At 40.6% G+C, this 14,846-nt stretch overlaps 1 protein-coding gene across 2 annotated transcripts in view; it reads right to left on the bottom strand.

Annotated features, from left to right (window-relative positions):
• Positions 1–14,846, bottom strand: part of LOC141140046 (CD109 antigen-like) — a 343,299-nt gene that overhangs the window by 146,358 nt on the left and 182,095 nt on the right. For both annotated transcript variants that reach the window (XM_073626809.1, XM_073626808.1), the window contains 3 exons: positions 13,468–13,680; positions 7,376–7,520; positions 2,412–2,585 (listed from right to left, as the gene is read on the bottom strand). In XM_073626809.1, the coding sequence (XP_073482910.1) occupies positions 2,412–2,585; positions 7,376–7,520; positions 13,468–13,680 (532 nt within the window). The remainder of the gene's footprint in view (positions 1–2,411; positions 2,586–7,375; positions 7,521–13,467; positions 13,681–14,846) is intronic.

Genomic DNA, 14,846 nt, shown 5'->3' with positions numbered 1-14,846 from the left:
CAAAAATGTCAACAATTCTGTGTTTTTCTGTCAATACGGGGTGCTGTGTGTACATTAACCTCCCTGGCGGTATTCCCGAGTGTGGCTCGGGGTTAAAATTCAGTACCATTAGCGGTAACCCCGAGCCACACTCGGGATCGCATTGCAGGATCCTGGGGCGGCGTTACTTACCTTGTCCCCGGGATCCTGCGATGTCACCCGCAGTGTCCGAGGGCTCCGTCCTCCTCCGAAGCCTCTCCGTGCCAGGCTCCGTTCCCCGCGAGCGGCGCGACGCACGGGGGCGGAGCCTGGCGGCAAATTCAAAAAATAGTAAAAATCATAACACATACAGTACTGTAATCTTACAGATTACAGTACTGTATGAAATGCTTTCACATCCCTTTTGTCCCCAGTGCTTTGGCCCATGCCCTGCATGCAGTTTTATATGATATATACTGTTCTTTCTGCCTGGAAACTGGAGATTGTCCATAGCAACCAAAAAGTGTCCCTTTATGTCAAAAGTGGCTTTAGACCAGCTAGAAAACAGCGATAGTAAATTAGAACACTTGCAGAATTGAGCGATAGTGAATTGTGGGGAAATTTATTTTATTACTATTTTTTTTTTTTTTTTAATTATTTATTTTTATTTATTATATTATAATTTATGTTTTTGTGTTTCAAACTTTATCATACCCGGGATATCTACTAGACTCTGGTTTGGACAGATTTAAGTGTGTTATTGTTAAGATTTACAGACCTACAATATAAAACGCCAAATTTCCATGCAAAATAATTGTACCGCTTTCAGCACCTAAAATCCGAAATAATCATACCGCCAGGGAGGTTAATGAGGAAAAAATGAAAATGAACTTAATGATTTTAGCAAATGGCTGCAATATAACAAAGAGTGAAAAATTTAAGGGGGTCTGAATACTTTCCGTCCCCACTGTACTCCTACATACATGTATAGTGCCATGGCAGGTCCTCTTTATACTCCTATACATGTATAGAGCCTAGACAGGTTCTCTTTCTACCCCTATATACATGTATAGAGCCATGACAGGTCCTCTTTGTACTTCTATATACATGTATAGAGCCATGACAGGTCCTCTTTATACTTCTATAAACACATATAATGCCATGACCGGTCCTCTCTTTACTCCTATACATGAATAGAGCCATGACAGGTCCTTTTTGTGGAGCCATGACAGGTCCTCTTTATATTCCTACATTCATGTATTGGGCCATGACACGTCATTTTACACTACTATACACATGTATAGAGCCATGACAAGTCCTCTTTATACTCCTACATACATGTATAGTGCCATGAGAGGTCCTCTTTATACTCCTATACATGTATAGAGCCTAGACAGGTTCTCTTTCTACCCCTATATACATGTATAGAGCCATGACAAGTCCTCTTTATTCTCCTATATATATGTATAGAACCATGACAGGTCCTCTTTATACTCCTATACAAGTATACAACCATGACAGGTCCTCTTTATATTCCTACATACATGTATTGAGCCATGACATGTCCTTTTATACTCCTATATACACATGTATAGAGCCCTGACAGGTCTTTTTATACTCCTACATACACGTATAGAGCCATGACAAGTCCTCTTTATATTCCTACATACATGTATTGAGCCATGACACATCCTTTTACACTTCTATAAACATAGAAAAAAATTGGTACATGAACGATAAACACCCAGTCCGAATAAAGCAAACAGTTGATGTGAAACCCCATTACACCAACAGTATGATCCTTCAGTGAATCACAAAATGCAAAACTCCAATGAGACCCTTGTAGGAGAAGTCAAACACAGCACTTGTAGAGTTGAATATTCCCCAGCTCAGCAGCCCATTTAATGATTTCTCCTATCTCTCCTATCAGAGCGGTTCCCCCTTATAATACTCTCCTAACACTTCTAATAGTGTAAATCAGGTTAAAAATTTATTAGGATCAGTTAAAACCACTTATAAAACGTTGCACTTGAAATCATTGAAAAACGTCATATCCCAAAATATTCTGCGATGAGGGTGCATAGATAGTGACTTCATGGTTTACGGCTCTTTCCAACGCATTTCATCAGAAAAGACATAATCAGGGGCACCTGATGCCTCTGGTGCCGTTGTGCCCCTGATGACCCAGCCATCTTCATTAACCAGCATGGGATGACATTACTGACGCAGGAGAGCAGTCATCCTAGCATACAAGATCTGTGCCAAAATGTAAAAAGTGTACATTCTGAAGAAGTCTATAAGCAGACAGGTAGGTTTATTTTATTGCAGAAGAGGTATCGCATGTATCTTCTGCAATAAAGAGCCTGTCTGCTAGCAGTTTTTCTGCTTTAAAGCTTCATATCTCAACGGTGTATTCAAAGTTGTCTCATTTCAAATAACCTGACTTTTCTTACCTTCTTTCATATATGAAATCAGTTTGGGAGCATGGTCATTTGTCTGCCTTGTATTTGTTATATATTCCATTATAAAAATGATAGGAGCAAATCTGATCATGTTCTGTTCACCACAACCACAGGGAAGTTGAATTAGTGACTGCAGACTGCTGGCTGAAGGTCCTAGAACATCACCTATGGAACAAGGAGTTGTTTTTATCAACAAGTTAAGATAAAATATGGCTATAAGGATACATTAGAATCAATCCATGTGGCAACGGTATGAGGCAGAGGCAAAAACAAACAAAGATCAAAGTTGATTGGTTGCCATGCACAGTTCTTCCAGATTCTGGCTGCTCCAGTTTTGATAAATTCTTCTCATGGGGAGGGGGGGGGGGGTATTTACTAAAACTGGAACAGAAAAAATTTGGAGCTGCTTTGCATATTAACCTATCTGGGTCTGACTTTGGTTGATTTGGTTAAGCTTTGAAATTGAAAGCTTGAATCTGATTGGTTGCCGTGCACAGTTCTTCCAGATTCTGGCTGCTCCAGTTTTGATAAATTCTTCTCATGGGGAGGTGGGGGGATTTACTAAAACTGGAACAGACAAAATCTGGAGCTGCTTTGCATATTAACCTATCTGGGTCTGACTTTGGTTGATTTGGTTAAGCTTTGAAATTGAAAGCTAGAAGCTGATTGTTTGTCATGCACAGCTGCTCCAGATTCCAGCTGCTCCAGTTCCTCACATTCCCTGGAATTCATAAAGACTAGTGCAGCATGCACCAAATTCATATACCTGTCTAAAACTGTTACTTGAATTTGGTTAATTCTGCCCCTTTTAGAATGCACCCAAGACACTTTGACAAAATCTGTCTGTGCCAGTTTATCTCTATACGCCAAAAAAGTTGGTCTTCATTAGCTCCACTTTTGTAAGATACGAACTGTCAGTTTTTTATTTTGAATTTGTCGCATTGAATGTGCCAAAATCGATTTTGCAACACAATGTGAAAGTGGTGCATTTAGGAATTTGAAGCATGAGTCGCTGTCAAAGCCAAAAGTGTCTCATATACTTAGTGAATTTGGCTCAATACCTTAACAATAGGGATTAATGCCAGAAAAGTGGAGCAGCAGGTTTATTGAGTTCCTCACATTATATTTAAATATGATCAGTTATATAATCGGTTAACTATTTCTACTGATAGGAAAACAGGTGTGGCCACAAACAGAGAAATCCCACCTCTTTATCTCCACCTGCCTGCTTATAGGCATATGCCTACTACTGTGCCTAATGGTAAATTCAGACCTGACCATGCTAAACAGAACATGTCTGAACATGTAACATTATTTCAGTAGTTTCCATTCACAAACAAATTGCCACAGAAATCAGGCAATGTATTTTCACTTTACTTAGAACTCCAAAGTAGGCAAGACTCTATTGACTTTATACAGTGGCATTTCTGTTTTAATCCCCATTACTGCTCTCTCCTGTTGTATGCAATGTTTGCAATCACAATTATTATACTGAAGGCAAAATAAAAAATGGCAAATATAATGTCACTAGCGTTAACAAAGCAGTCTTAAAGGATAACCCCTCTCTTCCCTCTTGTAAAGTTTTTAAATTGGTAATCATGTTGTTTTTCAACTTTCGTTAACAGACCAAGTTGTGCAGCGAAAGTGGAAGTTAGAAGGCTTAGACAATTTATTTAATAGGGGTGTTTACAATGGTTAGATAGTACTTATCTGATTAAAACTTTTATCCCAAAAGGAAACTGTTTCATTAACTGCTTAAAGAGTATGTAAAACCAACAATTCATATTCCTGATATGTGCCTGCTGTACATGTATTAAAAAGTATCGTATTCTCTTTGTATTGCTTCCTTTCTGTGAAATCCCTGGTGTTCCTGCCAGTTCCTCTGCTTCTCTATTAACTCCTTCCCGACCGCCGCACAACGATATATGTCGGCAGAATGGCACGGGTGCGCAAAAGGGTGTACAGGTCCGTCCCCTTTAAGATATGCATTGTGGGGCGCGTGCCCGCTGCGTGCTCCATGACCATGACTGCAGGTCCCGCGGACCCGATGTTCACTGGGTGCTCGTGATAGTGTCACGTAGCGGAAGAACGGGGAGATGCCTTTGTAAACAAGGCATTTCCCCGTTCTGCCTAGTTATATGACAGAGATCTACTGCTCCCTGTCATTGGGAGCAGTGATCACTGTCATGTGTATAGTAGCCCATCCCCCCACAGTTAGAATCACTCTCTAGGACACACTTAACCCCCTGATCGCCCCCTAGTGGTTAACCCCTTCCCTGCCAGTGTCATTTACACAGTAATCAGTGTATTTTCTTAGCACTGATTGTTGTATAAATGACAATGGTCCCAAAATTGTGTCAAAAGTGTCCGATGTGTCCACCATAATGTCGCAGTCCCGATAAAAATCGCAGATCGCCGCCATTACTAATAAAAAAAAAATAATAATAAAAATGCCATAAAACTGTCCCCTATTTTGTAGACGCTATAACTTTTGCACAAACCAATCAATATACGCTTATTGCAATTTTTTTTTACCAAAAATATGTAGAAGAATACATATCGGCCTAAACCGAGGAAAATTTTTTTTTTATATATATTTTTGGAGGATATTTATTATAACAAGAAGTAAAAAATATTGCATTTTTTTCAAAATTGTCGCTCTTTTTTTGTTTATAGCACTTAAAATGTAAAAACCGCAGTGGTGATCAAATACCACCAAAAGAAAACTCTATTTGTGGGGAAAATGACGTAAATTTTGTTTGTTTGCAACGTTGCATGACCGCGCAATTGTCAGTTACATTAACGCAGTGCTGAATCACAAAAAGTGCTCTGGTCAGGAAGGGAGTAAATCCTTCCGGGGCTGAAGTGATTATAAACTGACCACACTAAGCAGGAGAGACCACACCGTGGTCATTTTTCTAGCTCTGCTGGGAACTCAGTGTACTCTCATCCAATGATCAGACTTGTCCTGCCACCCCTCCTACCCTGCAAAACCTTTCACTGAGAAGGGGGGGGAGGAAGGGAGGGAGTGGGGTGATGAAAAGGTGGGAAAGGAAGGTGGGTTACTGCAAAAGGGAGCAGACAGCCGTGGAGTGGGGCACTGGTGTGGGTCCTGTAATCAGGTACCAATCAACCTGTAGATGGAGAAGATGTGGCCGTTGCTGTGTTAGAATGGAGCTGGAGTAGCAGCAGGTCCAAAGATGTAAGTGGCAGATTGCTACAATAAATACGGTGGTATTAAGAGTCTGACCGGGTAAGCACTGGTGCGGTGAATGAAACCATGGCTTTCATATAATGTGCTGGGCAGAGATGCAAAGAGGATAGTTGAGTACATTACCACTTCCGGGTCTTGTCTAGAAGTCCACAGATACTGCCATAGTGTATATCATCTATGCTGTACTCTGCTTAGTTGGATACTGCACATGGTACCAAGTGCTTCCTACGAGGTCTCCGTGCTCCTGAGAAACACTGCTAAGGTGCATTGATGGCCAGCCATCTAAGTGTGCCTGTTCCCTCCTGCACGGCTGTTCCATATAGCCGATCGGAACGCTCCCTCGGTGTACGAGCCGGCTAGCCCCAACGGGGGATGACAGCGGGCGTGACGTCCGGACGTGATGACGTCAACGCGTTTCACAAAACTAGAGTGTGTAGCTTCATCTGGATGTGTAGGTGGCGTGCGAGGGCTCCTTCTTATTGCCGTCCATTCCTCGTACACGCCCACCCAGCTAATCTGTGTGAAGGAAACTCACCCCGTCTGTGTGTAACCGTCTGCTGTTCGTTTGCCACTTCATATACGTAGCAATCTTTTTAATGTTTTATTGTTGTGTAACCCCTCATCCACGATCTCTTATGTACTCAGTCTTGAGATTTTAAACAATTGATGAAAATAGAGGTACAGATAGTCCGCACAATTGACATCCCTATTTCTTGCAATATAGCGTCTATTTGGTACGGAAAACATTTAAATATGTCACTTTTTTATTATTCCATTTGTCATATATAATAGACATCCAAGCAATATCTGAATAGGGAGTACATTTAAAACATCAGACAGATCAGTGAGATAGAGCAAACGGGGGAGAGGGAAGAGTTGGAGAGGAATAAAGGAAGGGGAGAGGGGGGGGGGAGGGAGGAAAGAGGAAAAAAGGGAAAAAGTAGTTAATTTCATTGATGCCGTGTCTGGATATAAATTATCTGTAGTGGCCACAAATGACCCATAGTATATCCAGCTTCGGCAGCGCTGCAACACAGGCGCTCTTAACCCTTTCTTGGTCCATTAGTGGGGGTTAAAAGCGCCACCGCTAAAACAACGGTAAAGCACTACTAAAACTAGCCGAGGCCTGCCGCTTTCAGTGGGAAAGTAGCCTCAGTGTAGCCTGTGAATCCAGGAAGTCTGTGGAGCAGTGCTGCAGATGGGGACAGTGCTGGATTGTGGGCAGAGTCAGGTACATCTTTAGGGGTGGGGGGGCACCAAACAGTGGAACATTTTTTTCCTTAATGCAGGGAGTGCGTAAAGGTGAAAAAATGTTTTGCTTTTAGAACTGCTTTCAGTGTACTGCAATTGCTGTTTTAAAAGGAGGAGAGTGATGACTTTATCAGTCTGTTGCTAATCCATTATCATTCCGTCAGACAGGCATGTGACCAGGCTGCATTGCATAACTGTAGTGGAGTAAAAAGGGGGTCCCGGGCCTGGCTGTGCTGTGTAAATTTCAGCACTATATCATTGATAGCAATACAAATGTTTTGGAAGGTACAAGAGCCCTTGTGTTTATTTTAAGCATTGTATTTAGCTGTTGGCTTGGAGTTTATCTCTGAGGTCAAACTGAGGAAAAGTAACTTTGTACATTTAAAAGAGATACATAGAACAGATAAAAAATATTCTTTTGGATGAACAAATGAAATGTTTGCTACTGCTTCATTGCAATATTGTTTAAAAACGTTAATGTTATCCTTACCAACAACAGTGATAAATGCCTTTTCACTGCCACTTACTACATCAGGAGGGAATGTAAAGTTCAAAGCTTTAGAGATATTTTGTGGTTTATTGTTCATCAGTTCCAAAAGTAAAGTTTGTGAATACGAGTGTTCTATTCCTTCAGCCTGTCAAAATAAAGCAGTACATGATTAACTCTAAACCCCTGCAATTAGCTGAAAGCATCATGCCTGCTAGCATTCCATGCGTAGTGATCCAACTATTAAGATATTCCCAGAGTTATGTCACACAACAATGTACTTCTGATGACCTGTGCTCATTGTCATAGAAAACATCATGTATTTCTATCTAATTAGATAGCATACAGTAATAATATGAAGCTACACTGCCAATGTATTAAAGTGTATGTATAAGCAAACATTTTTTTTTGTTTCAGATGGAGTTGGAAAGGATTACAGGCATACCCCACTTTTAAGTACACAATGGGATTTATTTACTAAAGCTAGAAAGTGCAAAAACAGGCTCACTTCTGCATAGAAACCAATGAGCTTCCAGGTTTTATTACCAAAGCTTAATTGAGTAAGCTGGGGTTAGAAGCTCATAGGTTTCTATGCAGAAGTGAGCCTGATTTTGCACTTTCTAGCTTTAGTAAATAAACCCCATTGTGTACTTAAAAGTGGGGTATGCCTGTAACACCTTTGTCAATCTATATTGTTGTCAGTGTCCATTGTAGTTAGATTCACCCTCTATATTGTCCTGGTGGCCTGTGTCATTGAGAAAAAAAGTGATGTTATATAGAACATTTTTCAGTTGTCATCAAAAGAAGAGGTGATAGTAAATCCTCCAATGTGGAAACCCATAACAGTAACATCTACCTAAACCAGTTCTTTACCTTTGCAGAGATATCCTTATATACAGTGTTGTATAAAAAATATTTTGCAACAGTTTTATTGATACAAAAACATATTAAAACATATCACATCCTAAAATGTACACTGGCCCTGGTATGGAAACAATTCCAATGTACTAAATACTAAAAACCCTATATATATAATGGGCAAGCACTTTAAGTAATAGTTTACAATAGATTTTCTCAAATAGTGAATCCTGCCAGATGATGTTATCATCAGAATGATGAATGAAAATCCAGAATACAGGCATATACCAAACCCAGGTTCTCAGAGCTTATCAGAGGGACTCTAGTATGTGGTCTTCAGACAGTCCAAGAGTTCAAACCCTTGAAAAAAGGTATTGCATCGTTGGACTGGCTAGACACCTTTACAAATTTTGGGCTGTGTTTAAAAGTGGTTCACTAGAGTCCTCCTGACTAGTGATGAGCCAGCGATTTGAGTCGAATGTAAGTTGGACTGGAACATCAGCTATTCATCTGTTCTAAAACGAACCAAACATATGGGGCGTTCGTGGGAAATTCGAGTGCCCTGGAACACCCCATAATGCACTGCGAGATCGCAGTGCATTGCTGTATGATGATTGGCCAAAGTATGCACCTTTCCGGCATGCTTTGGCCAATCACAGCGCGCTCTGCTGAGAGAGTCATAATTGGCTCAGGGGGACTAAGTCCACGCCCCACACTATATAAGGCTGCTTACATAGCGTCCGTGTGTAGTGTTGTTGGCGTGGACAGAGAGATAGCTTGAGTTAGATTAAGCAGGCAGGTTATTCAGCTAGTGGCAGTTTATTTGATATTTATATACAGTCAGCCTAGTGTATATATATATATATATATATATATATATATATATACATATATACTCTGCATTTAGCATAGACTATATATTCAGTGTTTACTCTATATTCAGTCAGTGCAGGCAGTGTATATATAAATAAATATATATATATATATATATATATATATATATATATACACACACACATACTCTACATTCAGTGTAGCCTATATCTACAGTGCATTCGGGGGTGTAAAGTTTCTAATACACTTCAGGCGGTGTACACAGTATATAATACAGTGTAGTGTGGTGTTGCAAAACAAAAAACACATCATGTCCGGAAGGCCACCAAGGAGAGGCAGATGCTCACAGGCCACTAAAAGAGGGCAAGCAGCCTCTGTGTCTACAGTCAACAGTGGTGATCGTGGACATGGTGCATCCTCTGCAGGTGGACGTGGGGCACACTTGTCCTTTTTTTCTGCTGCTTGCCGTGTTATTAAGCCACAGCATGCAGAAGAGTTGGTGGAGTGGATAATGAAGCCATCCTCATCCTCCTCCTCCTCTGTCATCCAGGCTCAAAGTAGTTTGCCTTCCAACGCAGCTGCCAATGCAGCCTATTCCACTGGCTCCTTGTCCACAGTCACTCCTTCCATAGCCCCTCCATCATGCAGTGAGTCCCCAGAATTATTCAACCACAGTGTCGGTTATATGCTGCTGAAGGATGCGCAGCGATTTGAAGGCTCCGATGTTGATTCACAGGTTGAGGAAGGGAGTAACGTGAGCGTAAAGAGAGGGGGTGCCACAGAAGGACAAGAAACTGGCAGCCATGCTCCCCCAGCTGTAGCATACTGCCCTCCAGTGAGGGAGGGGATGATGAGGTCACTGACTGTACTTGGGTGCCTGAGAGAAGAGAGGAAGAAAGTGAGGAGGAGGCACAACTCCAACAAGGCAGGATGTCCTCTAGGGGGCAGTTTAAGGGCAGCCACCCTATTGCATCACACCACAGAGCTCCGCAGGTGCAGGGCGTTGCTGACTCCCCACTGACTTTTAAAAGTTCCTTGGTGTGGGCCTTTTTCGACACGTGTGCAGCAGATCGCACCATTGCTCTTTGCAACCTATGTCTGAAGCGGATCAAGCGTGGCCAGAACAGCAGCCGCTTGGGCACCACATGCTTGACCAGACATATGATGACCTGCCATGCAGTCCGTTGGCAACACTTGAAAGACGCACATCATAGATAAAAAACCTGCTTTGAGAGGAATGAAGATATAGCAATAGGTGCCCCAAGTACTTGCAGCCAATCTGCTAGCAGTACACCACCAATTGATTATAGCAGGCAAATTTCCCTACCCCAGTTGCTGAAGCGTAAAAAGGAATTCGGTCCCAGCCATCCATATGCTCAGCATCTAAATGCTAGCTTGGCCAAATTGCTATATTTTTGATATTTTTGATATAATATTTTTGATATAATATTTCACAGCAGGGTCTGTTCCTGTCCCCAACAAGAGTAACTGTGAGGGGTTACAGTGTTATGGCACCACCACACCTTAGGCCCAATTTTTCTGCAGAGTATATAGGGCAGGCCGTATAGTATATATACTGCTGTTCAGAGTATGTAATGCCTGGGGGCTCCCCACACCATTTTTGTTTTAATTTTGGTGCAGGGTTCCCATTAATATCCATACCAGACCTGAAGGGCCTGGTATGGATTTTGGGGGGGGACATCCACATCATTTTTTTTGGTATTTTTGGCACGGGGGTTCCCCTTAATATTCAGACCAGACCCAAAGGGCCTGGTATGGACTGGGGGGGAACCCACGCTGTTTTTTTAAAATGGTTTTTAGCTATATTGCTGGGATCCGACAATACATTACAGCTGCAAGCAGTTTTAAATGAATTTTTATCCTTTAGAAATGTCATTTTGCTGTGGTACTGTTATAAACATGGGAAAGATGCGCTACTTTACAGGCAGACTAAGGAGACCCCCCAGGCATGATGTTAAAAGAAATATTACATTTTTATGCATTATTCAAATCACTTCTCCTGAAAAAACTGCCTTTTTAACATTTTTTTTGCATTGATGCATGTCACCTGGGGCTGGACCCGGGTCCCCAAACACTTTTTATGGCAATAACTTGCATATAAGCCTTTAAAATGAGCACTTTTGATTTTTTACATTTGCGTCCCAAAGACATTAACGGTGTTCACATACATTTTTTGCCTATTCGCATGTTCTGCTGTTAACCAAACCGGGGTGGGTGTTTGACTCATCCCTACTCCTGACAAGTCCTAAGAACCTGGGTTTGATATATGCCTGTATGCTAGACACTCATTTGAAGTATTTCACCATTCTGATAATACAGTATATTCCCAATATGGTGGTTTGTTCTAATTGGCGGTTCCTTCATTCTTGGTGAGGGGAGAGCCCATGTGGTTCCTCGTGTGCACTGATATAGGTGTCCCTGTCCTCCTGGTGCCTGCGGGCCTGGAGTAATCACACCTGGTTTTTAAAGAGCTATATCTACTATTTTGCTTCCTGAGGAAGATTTTGACCAAAGCATTTGAAATGCATTGGAGCTTATTCTTGCAGGATTCACTATTTGATAAATGATATTGTTAACTATCAGTTAAAGTACCTGCCCATAATATATAGTTGCTTTAGCATGCAGTACATTGGAATTGTTTCCATACCGTAACCGTGCTATGTTTTAATATGCTTTGTATCAGTAAAGTTTTTGCTAAATATATTTATTCAATATAATGGTGTTCTGCTTGTGTTTGTCTGCATTAAAATCCCAAGGGGAGAACAAACAGAATGGATTGACCAATTGTAGGGATGAGCAACAATTTACTCTATGATGGTTATTCCTTTGTTAATCCCATATATCTTGTTGCATCTCTGGGACTGGAAAAAAGGGGAAATCTCCTCAGACAGCACAATATACAGTAAACTAGGGTAGGGTTATCATCATTAATAAAAATGATTTGAATGTTAATTGAAAGGTTTTTTACTACTCTTGCAGGACTTTTCTAATCTCATAGAACTGTTTCTGCTTTTCTTATAATAAATAACTGTAAATTCCAGTAAATTTTCCTAAACAGACATGCAGGAGTGTGGAAATGGGAACTCAGAATGCAACACTTCTGTTACTTTAGTCATTAATAGATGTACCCAAAAGTAAAATATAAGTTTGGGTGCATATACCTTTAAACACTATACCCACAGGTAAGTACAGTAGTTCTGGAAAAAATAGAAGGATCACATATGACATTTGATGAGGATAATTATGTGTATGGAGTTTGTATGTCCTCCCTGTGCTTGTGTGGGCAATCCAGTTTCCTCCCACACTGCAAACACATGCTGGTAGGTTAACTGACTCCTGTCTAAATTGGCCCTAATATGTATATGCATATGCATGGGTGTGATATAGAGACCCTAAATTTTAAGCTTCTTGAGGGCAGAGACTGCTGTTAATTTATAATATGTAAAACACTGCATAAATTGTCAGCACTATATACATACATCTAATAAATAAATAAAATACAAGTAGGTACTCAGTCCCAAACATCATTAAGATAACCAAATAGCATATTCAGAAATAAATGCTGACACCTTGTGGTCCTGAGGAGTTAAGATTAAAAAAAAAATGTATCAACATCAATGTACATACATTTTTCGCATCCTTTCCTAAACTCTGTTTACGGAGTTCAGGCAAGGAGTTCCTATGGAACCCCATAAGAAAACTGCTGGCAAACAACGAGAATGGAAACATACTAGAAGGCCACAGATGTGTGGTGTTAGGACATGTCTTCTAGCCATTTATTACACTTGCCGTATGAATAATTCATTATTGCCACTCAATGGATAATTGTGATCTTTTCCACATGGAGTTTAGTGTACATCAAGCTGAACTCCATTAACCCTGAGGTGTATGGATCCTGGCTCAGAAACGACTTCAGTGCCAACAGATCGGTCATTTGCCATGCACATAAAAGCATTGGCTTGATCTATGCTAAATTTTAATTTCCTGCTATATATATGGGGAAAAAAGTATCAACAATTTACAATTTCCTCTGTCTAATTTAAACTGGAACAATGTCCAACAGTATCACAATCATTTGGTCTGGGTCTCAGTTCCAAGTTTTGGAGCATTAATAAAAGTTTTTTTTCTCTTGTAAGTTTTGGGTTGTTGTTACTTGCTTACCTCATTGTCACAGCTGTATATACCATATACTTGTGGTCAAAAACGGGTTTTCAGTCTGACATAATTTTTTTTTGGTAGTCTGAAATCAATCTAGATGTTATTTAAAAATGACCTTGACAAGGAGCCTTTGAATCATTGCATTCGAGGCAAGCAAGGATATGACTTTTACCCTTTTTATTCTGCTAGGACATCGATCCAAATTTTATTTTTAAAAAAATTACCTTGACGAGGAGCCTTTGAATCACTGCATCTGAAGCAAGGGAGGATATGGCTTTCACCATAATTGGAATCTCGCCCAGCTGAATCGGTCTAATTGGAAAGAAAATCATTTTTCCTTCTCGACTTGGGACAGATACGGTTTGTTGGCTTCCAGTCGCATTTATAAATTCTATGTGGATTTCATATGCATCATTTTGTTCAAGGGTCACAGAAACCTATAAAGGAAATTATGGTTAAAGGTAAATTGAGTTGCTGAAAACTGGCCAGTGGTATGTGTAATACATTGGGGTGTTTTAAGAAACAGCATATTATGTTTGTTTTGTTTATTTCTTATTGCAATGCCTGGTCTTAACAGTATACATCTATGTAAAATAACAACTTGATCTGATCTGCATTTAGCTATACTGTATGTACTTATTGGTTGTCATATTGCCAAGTTCATGTTGTAATATTAATAATAATACCACTACAAAGAAATGTTAATTGAATCTTTTGCAGGTTCAGGAGCAGTTGTAGACAATTGTTGGGGAGAACTTCTTTGCCAACATGTAATGCACCTTTATTATTTGGCTTTTCTTTTAAATTTGCACCACCCAGTGGTTGCCATATAGTTTATTTCCTTCTTTTTGGATATAAGAAAACAAGACAGAAAGGGAGATTGGATCACTAACAGGTTCAAGAGTGACTTGATAACACTTGAAAGAGCAACTCATCAAACCTAAAATATACACTATATTACCAGAAGTATTGGGACGCCTCCCTTTACACGCACATGAACTTTAATGGCATCCAAGACTTAGTACGTTGGGTTCAATATTATGTTGGCCCACCCTTTGCAGCTATAACAGCTTCAACTCTTCTGGGAAGACTGTCCACAAGGTTTAGGAGTGTGTCTATGGGAATGTTTGACCATTCTTCCAGAAGTGCATTTGTGAGGTCAGGCACTGAGGTGGACGAGAAGGCCTGGCTCACAGTTTCCTTTCTAATTCATCCCTCTATTCATCCCTCTATCAGGTTGAGGTCAAGACTCTGTGCAAGCCAGTCAAGTTCCTCCACCACAAACTCGGTCATCCATGTCTTTATGGACCTTGTTTATGCACTGGTGCGTAGTCATGTTGGAATAAGAAGGGGCCATCCCCACACTGTTCCCACAAAGTTGGGAGCAAGAAATTGTCCAAAATGTCTTAGTATGCTGACGCCTTAAGAGTTCTCTTCACTGGAACTAAGGGGCTAAGCCCAACCTCTGAAAAACAACCCCACACCATAATCCCCCCTTCCACTAAATGATTTAAACCAATGCACAAAGCAGGGTCCATAAAGACATTAATGACCGAGTTTGGGGTGGAGGAACTTGACTGGCCTGCACAGAGTCCTGACCTCA

Source organism: Aquarana catesbeiana, linkage group LG04, assembly GCF_042186555.1.
Source record: "Aquarana catesbeiana isolate 2022-GZ linkage group LG04, ASM4218655v1, whole genome shotgun sequence".
In the NCBI taxonomy this organism is placed as follows: Eukaryota; Metazoa; Chordata; class Amphibia; order Anura; family Ranidae; genus Aquarana; species Aquarana catesbeiana.
This window is presented reverse-complemented; position numbering and strand designations above follow the sequence as displayed.